Consider the following 18,871-nt stretch of genomic DNA (forward strand, 5'->3'; position numbering starts at 1 on the left):
TCTGTAAATCTATTTATTCATGCCATCTATAAGCCAATACAAATAATTTGTTTCCTCTAAGTTTATAGAAACTTTTTAATTTTAAGAGTAACTGAAATGTACTAACATCAAGAAATTGAACTATGCACCTACATTGGGGGGACATAATAACGTAAGAGCAGCCAGACTGGGTCAGAACAATGGTCCATCTAGCCCAGTATCCTGCCTTCCGACAGTGGCCAATGCCGGGTGCCCCAGAGGGAATGAACAGAACAGGGAATTGTCAAGTGATCCATCCCCTATCGCCCATTCCCAGTATCTGGCAAAACCAGTATTAAGTAGCATTCCAGTAGATGACAGTCTTAGAATGTTAACACTAGTCCTTTAGTTCCAAAGATCACTTTTCTCGCCATTGCCCTCGCAAACTGAAGCAGTGTCAGATCCAAAGACAGGCCAATGGCACTTTCAAGTGCTAAAATAGCAAGCGATGTCAGTCTCTCATTAGCCATCGTCGATCGAAGTTATCTTTTAATGAACCTGAGCTTTGAAAAGCTGCACTCACCACTTACGACTGTGACCGGCAGCATGAGCAGAATCCTCAAAGCTATCCACACATTAGGAAAAGTGTCCTCCAACTCTGCATCATGTATGAACTGAAGAACTTGGAGTGGAATGTGCTCCCCGTGTGGCAAAATGGGATGGCTGTTGTCCAATTCGACAAGAGGTCTTTAGCATTGGTGTCCGAACATTCCCCATGTGTCAGTGTCCGGCGAAGGTCTGGTGAATTGTTCAAGAGTCTTTTCCTGTCCACCGGCAGCTTACTAAGGTCATACAACCCTTCTCCCTGCACCCCAGTCTTTTCCTGGTGCTTCATTTGTCCGAACCTTTCTTCGATGGACACTCAGCAGTGTCAGTGAGTGAGCAAAAAAACCTCCCTCTGGAACTTTTCTTCCAAGCTTCCCAGCACTCATCTCGGCCCTCGTAACCAAACTGTCTCTTCTTCTGATGAATAAGAGTTTCCTTGAATACATGCTCAAATCCTTAGGATTCCACCATTTCTTTGGCACTAGTGATGGCGTCTTCAAATCTGTTGACTGGTGACGCCCCGCCCCTTAAATACCCGCGAGGGCCAGGCTGACAGTGCTCTAGGAGGTTCGAGGAAAATGTAGTTCTCAGAAAGTTTGGAAGATTCCATGAAATTCTACAAAAGTCCAGAACATTCTAGGAGGTTAGTTAAAAATGAATCCACACACAGACTACCTGGAACATTTTACTTCCAACCTTCTATTTTCCCTTTTGTCACTAACAACAAAAACAGCACCCCAAGCCTGGTATCCTCCAAGCCCAGCACCCCATGTGGTCCGGCCCTGGTTCTGATCACTGTGCTGTGACAGTGCATGGCTGGCTCTCCCTACTCCCCTCACTGAGCATGGGAAAGTTACAGCCTCAGCAGAATAACGTGCAGCCAAGTGAGGAAGACGTGACCAGTGTGGACTCACACAGGTGAATTCTGCCGTTTCCCTGCAGCATCAGCATTTTAGGGGTCGCTTCCTTGGTGTGGGGGTGGCTGGGTTTGTGGATCAAGAGTCTCCTCCACCAGGAACGCCCTCCCCAAGTGCGCTGCAGAATAGACAGCAGAGGAAGGAGCCCTGTATAGCAAGTGGCTCTGTGCTGCATACAGGAAGGAACTCGTGCCATAGCAGGACAGACCAGTGGGCCATCTATAAGAATAACAACACTTGTTATCCACAGATCTCAAAACACTTTACGAAGGAGGTCAGCAATATCAACCCCATTGGACAGATAGGGAAACTGAGGCCCAGAGAGACTCAGTGATTTGTCAAAGGTCAGTGGCAGAGTCAAGAACACAATGAGCCCCAGTGCAGTGCCTGGGCTCCCCAATCTAGGCCAGTCTCCTGCCTCTCCCAGACAACAGAGCTGCATGTGTGGGAGGGAAGGACTTGGTCATGAGTTGTGTGCCCTGGTCTGACGTCACCCCGTGATGTGGGTCTGTCCTTTAGCTGGGGGCAGAAGGCAGCTGGCCCACAGGGCTCATTAGCCCACAGTGACCCGAGAGATCTTTGTGCCCAAGTGCTCCTGTCCCAGTGTCGGTCTTTCTGCAAGGAGGATCCATCTCTTTGGGCTTTGCCATCCCAATATTTGGGGCTTTCCTTTCTGTCAGAGCAATGCCCCGCGGTGCTAGGGGCTGTACAAAGAACAAAGGCAGGCCCTGCCCCAGAGCGGGTTTGGATAGAAGGCCAGGCGAGTAAGGGGCAGCCGAGGCGATGCAGAGACAGCACCCGTCGTGTGGCCGCCACAGCCGGCTCAAGTGGCCCCGGAACAGCAGGCTAGGGCGGACTGGAGCGGGGCGCAGGGGGCCAGGCTGGCTAGTTCTGGCAAGGTGGCTCGGTGGCGCTGTTCTTGTAGGGTTGCCCCTGGAGGGTCTGAACTGTCCCAGCCTCACCGACACCTGCGTCCTCCTGATGGCTGGGGGGCGAGTGGGGAGCCCCGGGCTGGCCTTGCCCCCCGCCCCCATCCGGGCTGGCTGCGGGGCAGACGCCGGGGCCGCGGCTGCTCACCCGGCTCTCCGGCCGGCGGGGGCGGGGGCGGGCCGGGGGCGTGCGCTGCGCCCGGGGAGGGGGAGGCGCCAGGCGGGCGGAGCTCGGCTCCGGGCAGCCCAGGGCCGGCGCCTTACAGCGGCTCCCAGTCCGGGCTCGGGGGCTGCTGCGCCTCCAGGTGAGAAGCGGGGAGCCCGCCTGGCCCCGGCGCGGACCCCCCACCCCCATGCTGATGCTCCACGTGGCCGGGCCCCCCGCGGCCGGAGCCATGTCCCAGACCGAGGTGGATCTGTCCGGCTGCGGCATCGCCCTGGAGCCGGCGACCCCCGGCCGGGCAGCCCCGCTCCGCAGCCGGGGGCGCGAGAGCCGCCGCGGCTCCCACAGGTTCAACCGGCGGAGCTCGGCCGAGCTGGAGCGGCTGGGCTACGAGGGGGCCCCGGCGCCGGCGTCCGGCCCGGCCGGGGCGCAGGACGCGCGGGGGGACCCCCGGGCTCTCCAAGGCGCAGAGCCCGCGGCGCGCTCCGGCTCGGGGAGCGAGAGCGGCGGCCCGACGCCCTCGCCGCCGCCGCCCCCCGGCCGGGTCTCCCCGCGCGGCGCCCCCCCGGACGAGAGCCGCCGGGCGCAGGAGGAGAACGAGGAGATCGAGACCCGCGCCGTGGCCACCTCCCCGGACGGCCGGTTCCTCAAGTTCGACATCGAGATCGGCCGCGGCTCCTTCAAGACGGTGTACAAAGGGCTGGACACCGAGACCACCGTGGAGGTGGCCTGGTGCGAGCTGCAGGTGGGTGCGGGCCCCTCAAGGGGGGCGCGGGGGGCTCTCCGGGCCAGGCGCCCTCAGGCAGGGGCGTGGGGGGGTGCTGAGAGCCACTGAACCAAACGGTAAGCCCTGGGTGTGATGGACAGCACCCCTAGTTCCAGCGCCTAAGCCCTCGGGTGGGCCTGGGGGGTCCCTGGGGCCGGCTGCTCCCCAGTGGTCACTTCACCGCGCAGCCTGTAAGTGTGGGAGGTGCTGCAGAGCCGGGAGCCCCCGTCCCTTGGCACCTGGCCGGCCCGCTGCGCTCCGGGCGGGGATAAGGTGCTTGCCTGTGGAGGGGGGTGAGGGAGAATGGGGCCTCCTGAGTTCTTAGTGGGGAAGGCACTTGGCTTGGACTGGGTGCTGTGGCTCCCAGAGGTGGCTGGCTGGGCAAGGCACAGTCCCTTGGGGAGGAGGTCCTGGCTGTCAGCTGGTTGGACCCTGATGTCTGACAAATGTGGGCGATTCTGTTCAGGATCCTTCTCCCATGCTCCAGGGGTTAGTGGAGCAGCTCCCCAGCGCAGGGACACAGTGACTGCAGGGCTGGGGCACCTCACGCCAGCCAGCCAGCCTAGCAGGCCCCTGCTCAGGCCCCAGCATAGGAAGACCCTGCTTGGTTTCCCCACTCTGGGGCTGCCCCCTGCTCCCCCAAGGTTCCCAGATCAATGGGGCGCTACTTCAGGATTAATCAGACGCTGCCCTGGGGCACAAGGCAGCCCCTTGGCACTCAGGCCCCAGGGGGTGGGTCGGAGGTGAGGGCTGTGTGGGAGTTTCTCCAGTCCCTGGCCCTGGATTGCTGAGTTAGGCAGGTTGGAGTGAGGCAGCAGGATGTGCCTGGCCCCTGGCTCAGTGCTTTGGCTCTGCCTGTGGTGTTGGCTGGGCTAGGGCAGGCCGTTCGGCAGGGCCAGCTTTTCTGCAGGTGCCTAGTCAGAGGCTCCTTTCACCAGAGGGATTTAAGAAAGTCTGGGGTTTCTGATTGGCCAGCGCTTGGTCCTGACCCAGTCCCTTTGACAGTCCTGGGACTGAGCCGTGGGTCGGATTGGGCTCTCCTGGACCCCCAAAGCTGAGTTCAAGACACGTCTCTCAGACTTCAGGTGGGGGCATGTGTGGGTCCCTGCACTCTCTATCGGCTTTAGCTTCAGCCTCTTTCTTATTCCCTGGGCTTCCCACTCCCCAGGGATACTTGTGGTTCTGCGTCAGACTGGGGAAGAAGGAGCTCTGAGAAGGTAGGGGGAGGCTTGGGGTCACGTCTGTTCATTTCTCTGTTATCTCTGGCTCCTGCAGCCCCAGGTCTCTCCCTTCCATTAGTAGTGGCCTCCCGTGGCTGGCATGCTGGACCTGTGATTTCTGTTATGTAGGAGAGGGAGCTGGCAGCAGCAGCCACAGATACTGACTTACTGTAATTCATGGCTATTCCCACTGGTGCCATTTCTGCAGATGGACTGCAGCAACCTTATAGATGGACTATAAGGTGGATAGAAAGCTGGCTGGATCATTGGGCTCAACGGGTAGTGATCAATGGCTCCATGTCTAGCTGGCAGCCAGTATCCAGTGGAGTGCCCCAAGGATTGGTCCTGGGGCTGGTTTTGTTCAATATCTTCATTAATGATCTGGAGGATGGCGTGGATTGCACCCTCAGCAAGTTTGCAGATGACACTAAACTGGGAGGAGAGGTAGATCCGCTGGAGGGTAGGGATAGGATACAGAGGGACCTAGACCAATTAGAGGATTGGGCCAAAAGAGATCTGATGAGGTTCAACAAGGACAAGTGCAGAGTCCTGCACTTAGGAGGGAAGAATCCCATGCACCGCTACAGACTAGGGACCGAATGGCTCGGCAGCAGTTCTGCAGAAAAGGACCTAGGGGTGACAGTGGACGAGAAGCTGGATATGAGTCAACAGCGTGCCCTTGTTGCCAAGAAGGCCAATGGCATTTTGGGCTGTATAAGTAGGGGCATTGCCAGCAGATCGAGGGACATGATCGTTCCCCTCTATTCGACATTGGTGGGGCCTCATCTGGAGTACTGTGTCCAGTTTTGGGTCCCACACGACAAGAAGGATGTGGAAAAATTGGAAAGAGTCCAGCGAAGGGCAACAAAAATGATTAGGGGCCTGGAACACATGACTTATGAGGAGAGGCTGAGGGAACTGGGATTGTTTAGTCTGCAGAAGAGAAGAATGAGGGGGGATTTGATAGCTGCTTTCAACTACCTGAAAGGGGTTCCAAAGAGGATGGATCTAGACTGTTCTCAGTGGTAGCTGATGACAGAATGAGAAGTAAAGGTCTCAAGTTGCAGTGGGGGAGGTTTAGGTTGAATATTAGGAAGAACTTTTTCACTAGGAGGGTGGTGAAGCACTGGAATGCGTTACCTGGGGAGGTGGTAGAATCTCCTTCCTTAGAGGATTTTAAGGTCAGGCTTGAGAAAGCCCTGGCTGGGATGATTTAGTTGGTGATTGGTCCTGCTTTGAGCAGGGGGTTGGACGAGATGACCTCTTGAGGTCCCTTCCAACCCTGATATTCTATGAATTGAGCAACGCGCGCCCCTACCCACCCCCCTGCATGGCTCAGATCCGTAGGTGCCCATGTGCTGGCATCTTGGTGCTGTGCTATTTCTGCCATAAGAACGGCCGGCCTGGGTCAGATCCAAGGGTCCATCCAGCCCAGTGTCCTGCCTGCCGACAGTGGCCAGTGCCAGGTGCTCCAGAGGGAATGGACAGAACAGGGAATCACCAAGTGATCCATTCCCTGTCGCCTATTCCCAGCTTCTGGCATGTTGGGTGTGAAATGCTCCCGACATCTCGCTGCCCAGCTGCTCTGGACTCCTCACAGCTCAGTTCTGCGTCAGTTGCAGCTTCCTGCATGGCTCCTTCTCATCACTTGGTGAGCACCCGCGGCATGCTAGTGCCATGCATGGCGATCCCTGGCCCACGGAGCTTGGAGATGTGTATCAGGCCTTCTGTGCCAAGGTTAAGTGCCAGGCTCTGGGCTTCCTTTTCTGCATGCACTGTCCCACCCATCAGAGGGGCTGCTTCAAACACCAGCCTCGCCCCTATTGCCAGCTCTGTGCCAAGTTCTGTGGAACTGGCCCCTTCAGGTTCCGATTTAGGGGCACTGTTGGCAGGTGTTGGAGGTGTCTTTGGAGTGTAGATGGGAGCTACGGTTCCTCTCAGGTTCTCCCTGACAGAGGCTAGTGTGGTGCCTGTGGCTCAATTAACAGAGATTTGTTGTTGGGTGCCCACGGGGGGTTTGTGTGACACGGCCAGAAGCTCTGTGGTGCCCTTGGGTTGGATGCAGAAGCTGCTTTAACACGCTCGGACCTGGTGCTTTCTGGTCTCCTGCCAGCTTTCCCATCCCTTCCTCCTCCAACCCCAGCCTCCCTCTCCTGGGGCTGGGGAGCGTGTGCTGAAGGGGGGCTGGTTTCTCTAGCCCCCACCCTCCTTCCTGCTGTAACCTGTAGCATGGCTATATGGGGACTAACCCTGCTGGAGGACCCCACCTCTCCATACAACCCCTTGGGATGGGCTTTGGCTGCAATCCAAAATCTCTGACCACCGTCTTGTCCTTGGGTCGGCTGGCGCAGCTGCGAGTTCCAAGTCCTTGTTTACACAGAAAAAACTTGTCTTGCGAGTTTGTCTCCTGCCCCTCAAAGCAGCGTGGGGCGTCACTGTGTGCACACCCGATGGCTGCATCTCCGGGTGGGAGGAGGGACTCCTGCATGGCAGCAGGTGGTTCTGTGAGAAGGGACATTGTGCCCTGGGCAGCAGGCTGGCCCTTCGTGTCTGCCCACTGAAGCTTTGTTCTGTGTCCCGGAGCTTCTCCCAAAGCTTTGTACCTTGCATACAAATCAGATGCCCCTTGTATTAGTGGTGACACTTCCCGGGGTCAGGCATTGAGGTCCTTTGCCCAGAGGTCACAGTCGCGCTCTCTGCGGTCAGCCCCATGGTGCCTGGCTTTTCCTGTGTGTGTAATTTTTGTGTCCCTCTGTGGGTTTGTCATGTGCTGTGTCCTGTATTTGGGCCGTGCCAGGCATGTGTGTCCCTGGCCCGCTCTCCGCGCTTGCAGCTAGTGCAGCCTGGGGGCGTCTGGCCACCTTTCTTAGCCCCAGGTTGGCCTTAGTGTTGCTGCTCCAAACCGAGTTGCCAGGCAAATCCCAGTCTCTCTCCACAAACCACAGGCCACATCAGAAGGGCGCCCATCAGGCTGAGAGCATGTGCTGTTTGCGAGGCTGGATCTGAGGTACCCTGGTGGGGCAGGAGGAGGGGGCTGTGTGTGCTGGTCTCTTAGCCTGCCTGGCAGTGTTTGGCATGGCCAGGCCAGCTGTCGTGGGCATGGTGCAGACTGCTTTCTGGTGTGCTTATAAAGTGATGCTGATTGGTGTCTTGGGGGGCCTGTCTGCAGGCATCTGTGCTGAGCAGTCCCAGCCGCTCCATGTGTGTTCTGGCTGCACCTTCCCGGGAGGAGGCAGGGGACAGTTGGATACAAAGTCCCAGGAAAGCACAAGAACGGCCACGCGGGGTCAGAGCAAGGCTCCGTCGAGCCCAGCGGCCTCTCCGCCGCCCGCCGGCAGTGCCAGGTGCTGCAGGGCGAATGACCAGAACAGGCAGACAAGGAGTGATCTGTCGCCCGGTCCGAGCTTGTGTGCCAGCCCTGGCTTAGCTGCCCCCTCCAGCTCTGCTGATACCCCTCGATCCTGATCTGCCCCCCTGAGTCCCGACCCATGGCCCCCCTGCTACCTCACTGCCCCTCCCCCCGAGAGCTCTACCAGTGCCCCTCAACCCTGACCCACGGCCCCCCTGCTACCTCACTGCCCCCCCGAGAGCTCTACCAGTGCCCCTCAGTACTGACCCACGGCCCCCCAGTTACCCCCCCCCGAGAGCTCTACCAGTGCCCCTCAACCCTGACCCACGGCCCCCCTGCTACCTCACTGCCCCCCCGAGAGCTCTACCAGTGCCCCTCAGTACTGACCCACGGCCCCCCAGTTACCCCCCCCCGAGAGCTCTACCAGTGCCCCTCAACCCTGACCCACGGCCCCCCTGCTACCTCACTGCCCCCCCGAGAGCTCTACCAGTGCCCCTCAACCCTGACCCACGGCCCCCCTGCTACCTCACTGCCCCCCCGAGAGCTCTACCAGTGCCCCTCAGTACTGACCCACGGCCCCCCAGTTACCCCCCCCGAGAGCTCTACCAGTGCCCCTCAACCCTGACCCACGGCCCCCCCCGAGAATTCTACTAGTGCCCCTCGGTTAGGATTTCCTCATTTAGCATCTCTGGTCCCAGGCCCCTGTGCCATGCGGAGCCAAGGAGCACGTGAGCAGACTTAACAAGCCTGTTTTTGAGCCCTAATCCTGCAGCGAATCAGCCGCTGTGGGACAAATATAGGAGTTTGCACCACAAATACAAGTGGTTGTGGTTGTGCCTTTTCAGAAATAGCTTTGTCCTGCGTTTGTCACCCGGTTGCCATTTATTGCCTTTAAAATATAAATGGTCACTTAGCCTCCACCCTGACCCGCTACCCCAGCCTGCAAGTCTCCCACAACAGCTCTGCCAGCGCCCCTCTGTCCTGGCCCCCCAGAGCCCCCTGCTAGCCCAGTCCTGGCCCCCCAGAGCCCCCTGCTACCCAGCCCTGGCTCCCACCCCCCTCAGTCCTGGCCTGGAGCCCCCTGCTACCCCAGCCCTGGGCTCCCCATACAGAATAGTCTTGGCCTGACCCATTGCTGGTTTCTGAAGTCAGGTTTAAAGCAGGGTTTTTATTGACAGATGCCTGGGGGATGCTGGGAGGGGCTGGGGAAACCAGAGGCCCAAAGTGGGCCCAGCTGGTAAATATTTGTTTATTGTGAATGGTTTCCTGCAGCTCCCCCCAACCCTTGCCGTGGGCAGTGGCGCAGGGCCAGGAGCTGGAGTTGCCTGAACTGGCCAGGGTGTGTCTGCACGGCGCTCTCCTTATGCCCCGAGTGCTTGTCCCTTCCCCAGAGCCCAGGCTGCTGTGGGTGGAGCAGAGCTGAGGAAGGGGGGCTGGCAAACCCAAACTGGGGCAGGCCCCCCAAGTGGATGTGAGTCCTTCAAGGGGGCAGGGGCATCTGGGGTTGCTGTTTTACAGTGTCCGTTGTCGTGCCCCGTGTGCTGGGTGCATCCCAAACGCTGGCGGGACAGTCCCTGCTCCTGGGGCTTGTGGTCAGAGGCTGGGGGGGTCTGGCCTGGGAAGTCGTGGGAGAGTGTCCGGTGGTGACCCAGAAGCCTTGTCTTGTGCTTACTGGCGCAGCACTGCTGGGGGTCACGTTACACTCCAGGGAGGAGGGCCAGCAGCTCCTGGTGTGTTTCCGGTCCCTGGTCAGGAGGCTTCGGTCCTGGGGGCAGCCTCTCTGTGCTCATGTGCCCAGCTGGGAACGCAGCTCCAGGCTGTCCTAGTGGCCCTTAGGTTCAGGGCAGGTGGCTAACATCTCCGGTTCCTGCTCCACTGGCCCCAGGGCAGCGCCCCGTCCTCTGCGCCCCCCGCAATCATTCTGGGTGTGAGTCTTTGAAGCTTCTGGGTGGCAGAGCTCTGAGCTGGCCTCCCCATGGGTAGCAATACAGTGGGGGAGACCCCTCGGGCTCCCAGCTGTGCGCTGGCTGTCTGGGCAGGGAGGACTGGGACTGTGGCCTGCAGGCTGGGCTCCTGTTTCGCGCCTCAGACTGGCGCATGCTGGGACATGCTGGGGGACGAGGCGGGCTCTGGTCACTGCCTGGCACGAGAGATCCTGTACTCCCTGGTTACGCTGCGTGGTGTGAGCACTGCTGGGGGCCCTTGCAGTTTCTTGCACCTGTTGATCTGTGGGCACAGCCCCATTCCCTGGTCTGGGCAGTACCATTCCCTCTCCCCGGGGACAGACCTCCGCTGAAGTCTTGGCTCTAGCAGGGCTGTCAGTACAGGCTTGCCGGACCCTCAGGGCAGGGCTGGGTGTGCAAGGAGGTGCCAGGCGCTGCTCCTTGGCCGCCTGCTGGCGAAGCAGCCCTGGTGCTGTGCTGGGGGCCCTGTGACGAAGTGGGACTGTTCTTAATGTTTCCTCTGAATAGTGTGGGGGTGCCTCAGTTTCCCCTAGGCAGTTCTTAAGTATCTAGGGGGTGGGGTAAGGGTGTATGATCATTGCAGAGCCCTAGAGGGCAGGTGTGTGCAGGGGTCTGGACACAGAGAATGGCCGACACCCTGTTTCCTGGCCACTGTCCTCCTGGCTTGTTCTGGGAGCCGCTTGTTCCAGGCCTGGTGGTTCCTAGTACATTTTGGGGCTGGTTCCTGGGGGCTGTTGAGGTTCGTGGGACCTAGGAAAACAATCTGCTCCCTGCACCCCACTGGCTCCCTGTGCCCGAGGTGCTCTGACCGTGGGTGCCAGTCAGGAAGTGAATGGAAGAGCTGAGTTGTTTTCAGGCTCCTGTGGGATGCGAGGGGCATGCTGTAGGTACACATGGAGCCTGGGCCTCTGCTCCCAGCCTGGGAGGAGGCAACAGCAAACAGGGAGGCTCCGTAGAGGCTGGTGCTGATCTCTTCTCCAGGCGGCAGTTCTGTGCCAGTATCTCTCTTTACCGGGTTGCTGTTTCTCTGGGGAGCAGCAAGCTGTCTCCAGCAGGAGGGGTCTGTGGGGCTGTCCCAGGCTGGGATTTATGGCCGGGTGCTATTTCAGGGCCAGCCTGCACTCGCTATGGTGACCTGCAGAGGCTTTTAGCTATAAATGCACCATAATTATGTAAATTGGTCCCCTCTCCAGGACTCTGGGCCCTGCACAATGCGGCTTTCAGAGGCTGCTGCTCGGCTGTGCTGCCCTGGGCATCACAGAGCTGGGTCTGTAGCCAGAGCCTCATAAACACCCTTGGAGAGGAAGAAATGTGGAAAAATACCACACCGCCTCCCCCAGCTCCACCTCAGCAGGGGCCAATGAGAGCAGTGGGGCACCCTGGGCTAGCTGCAGCAGGAGTGCACGTGGGCTGGCAGTGAGACCTAGCGGTGAGAGCCCGGCCGGCTCTGGCACTTGGGACTCGGTGGCTCTGGATTGCTGAACTTCTGGGACTCCTCAGCTGGGAGTTGGGGTGGGAGGCAGACGGTGTCTGCAAAGCACTCGGGGAGCTCAGTGATGCTGTCAGGGTGCCCTGGTGCTGCTCCAACGCACAGCGAATGCCCGGCTTTGGGCTTTAATTCCAAGTGCTCATTGCTTGCTCTGGGTCCTCTCCCTCATGTGCAGGACACACAGTTACTGTGCAGGTTTCAGAGTAACAGCCGTGTTAGTCTGTATTCGCAAAAAGAAAAGGAGTCCTTGTGGCACCTTAGAGACTAACCAATTTATTTGAGCATGAGCTTTCGTGAGCTACAGCTGTGCAGCCGTTACTGTGCAGCCGTTCTCCTGGTCCCGGTCCCGGTCCCCCTGCCCACAGTGACTGGCCAGAACTCCCTTGGTTCAGCCTCGCCAGGAGGAGGCCAGGCCTGCCTTGGCAAGCGGGGGGAGGCTGGATGGCTTCCGTTCCAGCTTGTTAACTGGCTCCGGCGGCTGTGACCCAGAGCATCGTGGTGCTGTGCACCAGGCGGCTATTAGCGAGGTTCGTTGTGTCCCTGCCCTCTGGGCTGAGCCCGGCTGCTGGAGCTGGGTGGTGTAGCACCTGTCCCTGCTGAGCGGGCGCCTTCGTGGCCCTTCTCAGTGAGTGCAGCCAGGGAGGAGGGGGGTTGCTGCTGGCATGGCACGGCATCGCCCTCCTGCGCTTGTTCGTTGGGCACAGGCCGTCTTGGCCTGTGTGGAGCTGCTGGGGCACCTGGCCCACAAGGTGAACTTTCACCAAACATAGTGCTGCCGAAAGGGAGCCAGGACCGAACCCAGGCATCCTGGCTCCAAGCCCCTTCCCTCGCCCCCACATCTCAGTGGTAATGTATCAAGAACGCTGAGCAGCATGTGCCAGCCTGGTTATTGCCCTCCTGGTTGGGGGGCACAGGACTGGAGGGCAGGCTGTGCCTCACAGCTCTGGGGGTGGCATGATCCCCCCTTGCACTCTGGCACTCCATCTGGGGGAGCCCGTATGCTCTGTCCAGGCACGGTGAGCCCCTGGGGGTGGGGGATAGCCTTGGGCTCTTCCCTGTTGTCTCAGCAGCAACTCGCAGACTTGGGGAACAGATTCCGGAGTTCCTGAATCTGGTTACTCGTGAGCACCTTGGGAGATGTGTGGCTTCCCGGAGCCCAGCCATGGGCCAGGCCAGCCACCTTTCCTCAGCAGACCCCTCCCCTCCCATCTCTGGGTCTGGAAATTGGGGGTGTGGAGCTGCCTGGGGACTGTCCATGGGCCAGGCCAGCCACCTTTCCTCAGCAGACCCCTCCCCTCCCATCTCTGGGTCTGGAAATTGGGGGTGTGGAGCTGCCTGGGGACTGTCTGGGGCTGGGATGCTCTCAGGCAGCTCCCCAAGTGCTGAAGGACCAAGCGCTTCTGGCTGCTGTTTGTAATTAACCGAGGCTTAGCTGGTCCCTGACGAGTTTGCTGGGGCTCAAGTTGGTGCCACTGGACATATTGGTCGCTGTTGCAGTTTGGGAGCACTTGTTTGAGAGAAGCCAAGGCTGCAATGGGGGGTGGCTGCAGGTCAGGACTGAGGGGCATTGGCAGAGCTGGTGGTCTTCCCGACCTCGGCTGTACTAGCAGGGGCTGCTACGGGTCAGGACTGGCAGAGGAGCGGAGTGGGGCTTGGAGATCAGTTTGCTTGCCCTGGATCTAAAAGGTGCCATTCATTGGTCTCAGCAGATTCCCGGCTGGGTCAGGTCCCCGAACTTGTGTTTGAAAGGAGGGGATTGTGCATGGCCCCATGTAGGGTACTAGGCAGCTGCAACCCAGCCACGGGGCCAGTTATGATGCAACAAAAACATTACGAAAGATCCCCGGCTGATTTATGGCTGCTGTGAGCCGAGGGGCTGAGCGCACGGCTCCCTGGAGCCAGTAGCTTCCAGTGTTTAGGAACGCGGCAGCCGCGAGCCGTTGGTTTCTTTGGCTGTCAGTTCAGGGATGTGGAGAGTCTGTCCCAGCCGGGCAGCTCCAGATCCTGCCTCCGCTCTGCCTCCTTGCTGCCTGGTGCTGGGGCAGGGGGTCAGGCCTCCACAGGCTGCTACTTGTGTCAGTTTCCTATGGGCCCTGCTCTCATCCGGCAGGGGCAGAGGGAGCTGCTTGCTGGAGGATGCTGGTCTGCAGCCCCTCAGGAGCAGTGTTCCCGCTCTCTTGGCCCTGCCCTTCTCACGCCCAGCAGGCAGGGCCCTGCCAAGAAATACCGCCCGTGCGGCACATTCGGCATGCCGAGCAGAGGCCAGGAATCGATCGGGGGCCGTGGATGGAGTCAGCTCTCGCTGCTCCAGCCTCTTGTAATTTCATGCACCTGCCTTAAAGATACGCCAACACAAGCCGGGCTCGCAGCAATTGCTGGCATACCTCGCCTCCACGCCAGGCCCGGCTCCCCAGTGATCATCACTGGCCAGGGCCCAGTTTGCCCGGCCAAGGAGAGAGCCATGGCCACATAGTGCCCTGCGGGTGTGGGAGCAGGAGCTCCGGCCCATGTCTGGGGAGGGACTGCCACAGGCCAGGCAATGTCTGGTCCTGGGGCAGGGGGGTCAGCCCTCCACAGGCTCCTACTTATGCCCGTTTCCCATGGGCCCTGCTCTCATCAGGGAGAGCAGAGGGGGCCCTCCAGTTTCTCCAGACGTTGCTGGGTTCTGAAGGGGAGGGAGCAGGGCAGCGTCTAGTCCCTGGCTGCTCCAGGACCTTGGGCAAAGTTACCAGTGGCCAGGCACAGCTCCTGGGGAGGGTTTGGTTTGTGGAGTGCATGACAGGAATGCAGGGGGACTCCAGGGCCTGGACAGCAAGCAGGGAGAGCCGTGGGGTGGGGGCTGCAGTGGGGAGGCAATGGGGTGGGGAAGGGGCGGCCCCAAATTCAGTTGGCTGTTTTGGAATTGCTGGGCTGCAGTGGATCAGTTTCCTTTGGACAGATGTCCCAGGGGGTGGCTCCTTCCGTGCCCTGAGTCCCCTGGCCCCCCAAGGCAGCCGGCGTTAGCCTGGGCCAGGGATGGGCCTGCCAGGCACCTGCAGGGTTGGCGGGGTTGTCACAGTGGGTGCCTACTAGGCCCCTGGGAGCCTGTCAAGACCCCTGCTGTCTGCCCCACTGCTCCTGGGAAAGTCCCCAGCCCCCCGTGTGTGCTGAATGGGAGTCATGGGGGGCCGCCCCCGCGGGTCCCCAGGGAGTTTGCCCGGCCTGAGCTGTCGCAGCGGAGCCTGTGGGCAGAGGGGAAGCTGTCCTGGCTAGCGTCAGCAGCCCTGGTGAGGGGATGGAGCTGCCAGGCTGAGCCGCGGGAGGCAGGTGCCTGTGCCCTCCCTGCTGACCTTGGGGCTGGGCTCCTAGTCACGGCGCTTTAAGCCTCTGTCAAAGCTCAACTTCTGCTTCCACTTTAATTAACTAGAGCAGGAGGAACATGGAAAAACCAGGTCCAGAGCCTGACGCGCCTGGGCTGCCAACAAAGGTGGCATTGAGGCTCATGTGGGCTCCTTGCCATAAAGGTGCCCTACGTCTGCACTCGCCAGCCGCCCGCCCGCCCTCTTAGGAAGCAGCAGAGGGAGGTTGCAGGAATTGTTATTCCTTGTGTGCGGGTGCAAGGCTGGCCTGAGGGGCTTTGATGGCGGGGGTGAGGGGCACTGGGGGGGCCATGCCAGGTGGAGGGGGCAGCTGTGAGCAGGCTGCCCCTGTGGCATGCAAGTTATCTCTTGGCCAGCGCATTGGCTGGCAGGAGCTGTGCTGGGCGCTCCCTCCTGTCTCTGCCACAAGTTCCCCGGGCTGCAGATTGGGACCCAGCTACCTGGGCCCTGCTGAACTGCCAGGGGGGTTAGCACCTGGGAGTCAGAAGGCCTCGGGCCCCCCCTTGTGCAGGGGCTGGCGACTGATGCCCCGGGACAGATCTGCTGGCACAGAATCCCAGTGGAAATGAGCCCCCGCGCTTCTCCCCCGCTCTCCATGCAAATGCAGGTGCGTGCCCTGAGCTGGGGGCACAGAGGCAGGCTGGGTGGGCTGCTGGGGAGGAGTTGGGTTTGCCCCCCCTTGGATAAAGGTTTTAATACAAAGGTGGCTCCAATCTCCTGCAGCAGGGAGGTGCAGACACCGGTGGCTTTTGCTGTGTCACTCCGAGTCCACGTGGGTGCAAGCCCAGCGCCGTGCGAGCGGGCGGCCTCCTGGCTGGGCCCACTGGGCACAGGAGGGAGAGGGGCCCTGCGCAGCCTCACCAGCCAGTAACCTGCGTCCTTGCTGAAGAATCTCAGAGCCGAGCCGGGCCAGGCCGGGGACAGCTTGTGACACTGTGCCTCCCTCCAGGCCAGCTGCTGAAATGCTGGCCCAGCCCCCTCCCCCCATCCAGAAAGTGGCTTAACTGGGGAGCAGCAAATCCCCAGTAAGTCAAAAAGTCTCACTCCTGCCCTGTCCTTGCCGGGCCCCTCTGCTCCCTGGAAGGGGTGGGCGAGACACGTCCTTCCCCTCTAGGGGCTGGCACACGGGAGGCTTGGTTTGGTCACTGAGCCTGGCTGCCCCCTGCTCTCCGTGTGCAGAGCCCGGCTGTTTGCTGGGCAAAGGGTCTTGCTGTCCCTGCTTGCTCTCTGGGGCTGGGAGGTGAGTCAATTTCCGTGCTTGTGCCCCCGCCACACAGCCCCGGACTCTGCCAGTGCTGTTCTGTCCTCCCCCGGCACTCCATGCCTGCCCTGACCCAGATACGGGCTGTCTCTGGGGCTGATAAGCCGGGCTGGGGCGTTCTGGGGGAGTCGGGCAGCTGGGCTGCACAGTGTGTCCAGCTGGCGCGATTAGCGGCTGCCAGCTCCCCAGCCCTGCGCTGGCTCCAGGGCGCGGGGGCAGCAGCTGGCAGGGGCGTGGGGAGGTCGACGCTCCGTGTGGCCTTTCTGGCGCGCTGGTGCCTGGCTCCGCTCGGCTCAGCTCCATGAGTAATCCTGCTGCCCTGGGCAGCGCCGGCAGGGCTCATGGGGCTGCGTCTGGGACAGGCCACGGCTGCTTTCTGTGTGGGGCACCGGTGCCCACGCAGCCAGTCTGGGCTCTGTACTGGGAGCTAGGCATGGCCTTGCTGCCGTGTCTGTGGCTGGTAAAGGGAGCCGGGAGGATGCAGGCCTGGAGAGGGGAAACACTGGAGGCTCCATCTCTGGGTGGAAGCATGGGGGCTCTCGGCGGCTGGGTTGTTTGGGGGGCTCCGTGGCAGGGGCAGCAAGGGGTGGGCTCTGTGGCAGGGGTACGGGGCTGGCTCAGGCCAGGCCCTGGTCCATTGTGCCACCAGCCCCGGTGCCAGAGGGTGCTCCCCGGTGGCCACTCATGCCTCTCCTGTGGGTTCCTTGCAGACCAGGAAGCTGTCGAAGGCTGAACGGCAACGCTTCAGCGAGGAGGTGGAGATGCTGAAGGGCCTGCAGCACCCCAATATTGTCCGCTTCTACGACTCCTGGAAGTCTGCCATCAAGGGCCAGATCTGCATCGTGCTGGTCACTGAGCTCATGACCTCGGGCACCCTGAAAACGTGAGCGGGGCTGGGCTGGCAGCGGGGAGGGAGCCGGGGGTTCTGGCGGGGGGGGAGGGAGCCGGGGGTTCTGGCGGGGCGGGGGTGTTGTGTGGCAGGCAGAGAGTGGTACGGGGCTGTGGCAGGGGAGGGAGCCGGGGTTCTGGCGGAGGGGTGGGGGTTGTGTGGCAGGCGGAAAGGGGTACGGGGTCCTGGCAGGTGGCAGGGGAGGGAGCCGGGGGTTCTGGCGGGGGGCTTGTGTGGCAGGCGGAGAGTGGTACGGGGTCCTGGCGGGTGGCAGGGGAGGGAGCCGGGGGTTCTGGCGGAGGGGTGGGGGTTGTGTGGCAGGTGGAGAGGGGTACGGGGTCCTGGCGGGTGGCAGGGGAGGGAGCCGGGGGTTCTGGTGGAGGGGGTTGTGTGGCAGGCGGAGAGGGGTACGGGGTCCTGGCGGGTGGGAGGGGAGGGAGCCGGGGGTTCTGGCGGAGGGGTGGGGGTTGTGTGGCAGGCGGAGAGGGGTACGGGGTCCTGGCGGGTGGCAGGGGAGGGAGCCGGGGGTTCTGGTGGAGGGGGTTGTGTGGCAGGCGGAGAGGGGTACGGGGTCCTGGCGGGTGGCAGGGGAGGGAGCCGGGGGTTCTGGCGGAGGGGTGGGGGTTGTGTGGCAGGCGGAGAGGGGTATGGGGTCCTGGCGGGTGGCAGGGGAGGGAGCCGGGGGTTCTGGTGGAGGGGGTTGTGTGGCAGGCGGAGAAGGGTACGGGGTCCTGGCCGGTGGCAGGAGAGGGAGCCGGGGGTTCTGGCGGGGGGGTTGTGTGGTAGGCGGAGAGGGGGCAAGGGTCCTAGCAGGTGGCAGGGGAGCCTGTCTGGCCTGCGTGTGACGGCTGTGGTTGCTTGACCAGCATGTGGGCCAGGTGCGTTCCAAGCCGCCCCTGCCTGGCGCGAAGGGGCTCGGGCAGGGTCCGGGCAGAGCTCGCAGCTCCTCCCAGCCATGCTGGCCTGCAGCCGCCTACCGGGGTGGGCCTGAGAACTGGTGGGGGTGCTGTGGGAAAGCCCGGGCCTGCCAGGCGCTCTGCGGCCCCCAAGCCCCCACTGCACAGCCCGGCGGCTCTGGGATCAGCCGTCAGAGTGTCCCGGACGCCCTTATCTCAACCCCGGCGCTGTGCCGTGTGGCACCAGGCAGCTCCGGCTGCTCGCCGTTGCTAGGCTCCTGCTTGGCCCTTGGCACCCACAGCACCACCCGTTCCTGCGGAGCCCGTTGTGTGCACTGCCTGGGTGAGAAGAGTCTCCACACAGCCCGCGCCGGGACCCTGCTGCCCGGCTCCGTGCAGCTTGGGTGGCGCCTGGCTGGGGGTCTCAGCCGGGCCAGCCCCCTCCTGCCTGGCCCCATGCAGGCGCTGCCGGGTTCCCCTCAGCAGCGAAGGGGTGCGACCAGGCTCTGGTGACAGTAGGGTGCAATGTGCTTGGTGCCAGGGGCTGGGCCTGGTGGCTCACTGGGCTCTGGCCTCTCCCGGGGCATCTCTGTGCTGGGTGGGGAGCAGCTGGAGTTGCCCCCTCATGTCCCCCGTGTCGCCCCTGCAGCTACCTGAAGCGCTTCAAGGAGATGAAGCTGAAGGTCCTGCGGTGCTGGAGCCGGCAGATCCTCAAGGGGCTGCACTTTCTGCACACGCGCTCGCCCCCCATCATCCACCGCGACCTCAAGTGTGACAACATCTTCATCACGGGCCCCACCGGCTCCGTCAAGATCGGGGACCTGGGCCTGGCGACGCTCAAGCGGGCCTCCTTCGCCAAGAGCGTCATAGGTACTGGGGCGCTGGGCATGCGAGCGGCCGGGTTCCCCTGGGTCTCACGGCCAGGCTGAGGGGCCCCTCGCGGTCCGGGGGGCACGCTGCGCCATGGGACCCCTGGGGTGGCCAACGCCAGCTTGGCTCTGCCGAGAGGAGAGTCAGGGAGCGCAGCCTCCCCTGCAGCCAGCCAGCCCCCCCACCCTGGGCTGGCAGGGTGTGGCTATCAGCCCCACTGCCCTCCAGCCCCGGG

General features: G+C 61.7%; 1 protein-coding gene and 1 long non-coding RNA gene across 6 annotated transcripts in view; one reads left to right on the plus strand and one right to left on the minus strand.

Moving 5' to 3' along the window:
* Window positions 1-2,972, minus strand: LOC140903981 (uncharacterized). The gene is made up of 2 exons (XR_012156401.1): window positions 2,444-2,972; window positions 1-1,700 (listed from the first exon to the last, which is right to left on the minus strand). It is a non-coding gene; the product is annotated as an uncharacterized LOC140903981 (long non-coding RNA).
* WNK4 (WNK lysine deficient protein kinase 4) overlaps window positions 2,485-18,871 on the plus strand; it is a 26,308-nt gene continuing 9,921 nt past the window's right edge. For 4 of the 5 annotated variants that reach the window (XM_073326048.2, XM_073326047.2, XM_073326049.2 and 1 more), the window contains exons 1-3: window positions 2,642-3,318; window positions 16,692-16,864; window positions 18,416-18,636. In XM_073326048.2, coding sequence (XP_073182149.1) covers window positions 2,764-3,318; window positions 16,692-16,864; window positions 18,416-18,636 — 949 coding nt within the window. In that variant the 5' untranslated portion in view covers window positions 2,642-2,763. Of the gene's footprint in view, window positions 3,319-16,691; window positions 16,865-18,415; window positions 18,637-18,871 lie in introns of all 5 variants that reach the window. The other variant, XM_073326051.2, reaches the window with a different exon arrangement.

Source organism: Lepidochelys kempii, chromosome 27 (genome assembly GCF_965140285.1).
Source record: "Lepidochelys kempii isolate rLepKem1 chromosome 27, rLepKem1.hap1, whole genome shotgun sequence".
NCBI lineage: Eukaryota > Metazoa > Chordata > Testudines > Cheloniidae > Lepidochelys > Lepidochelys kempii.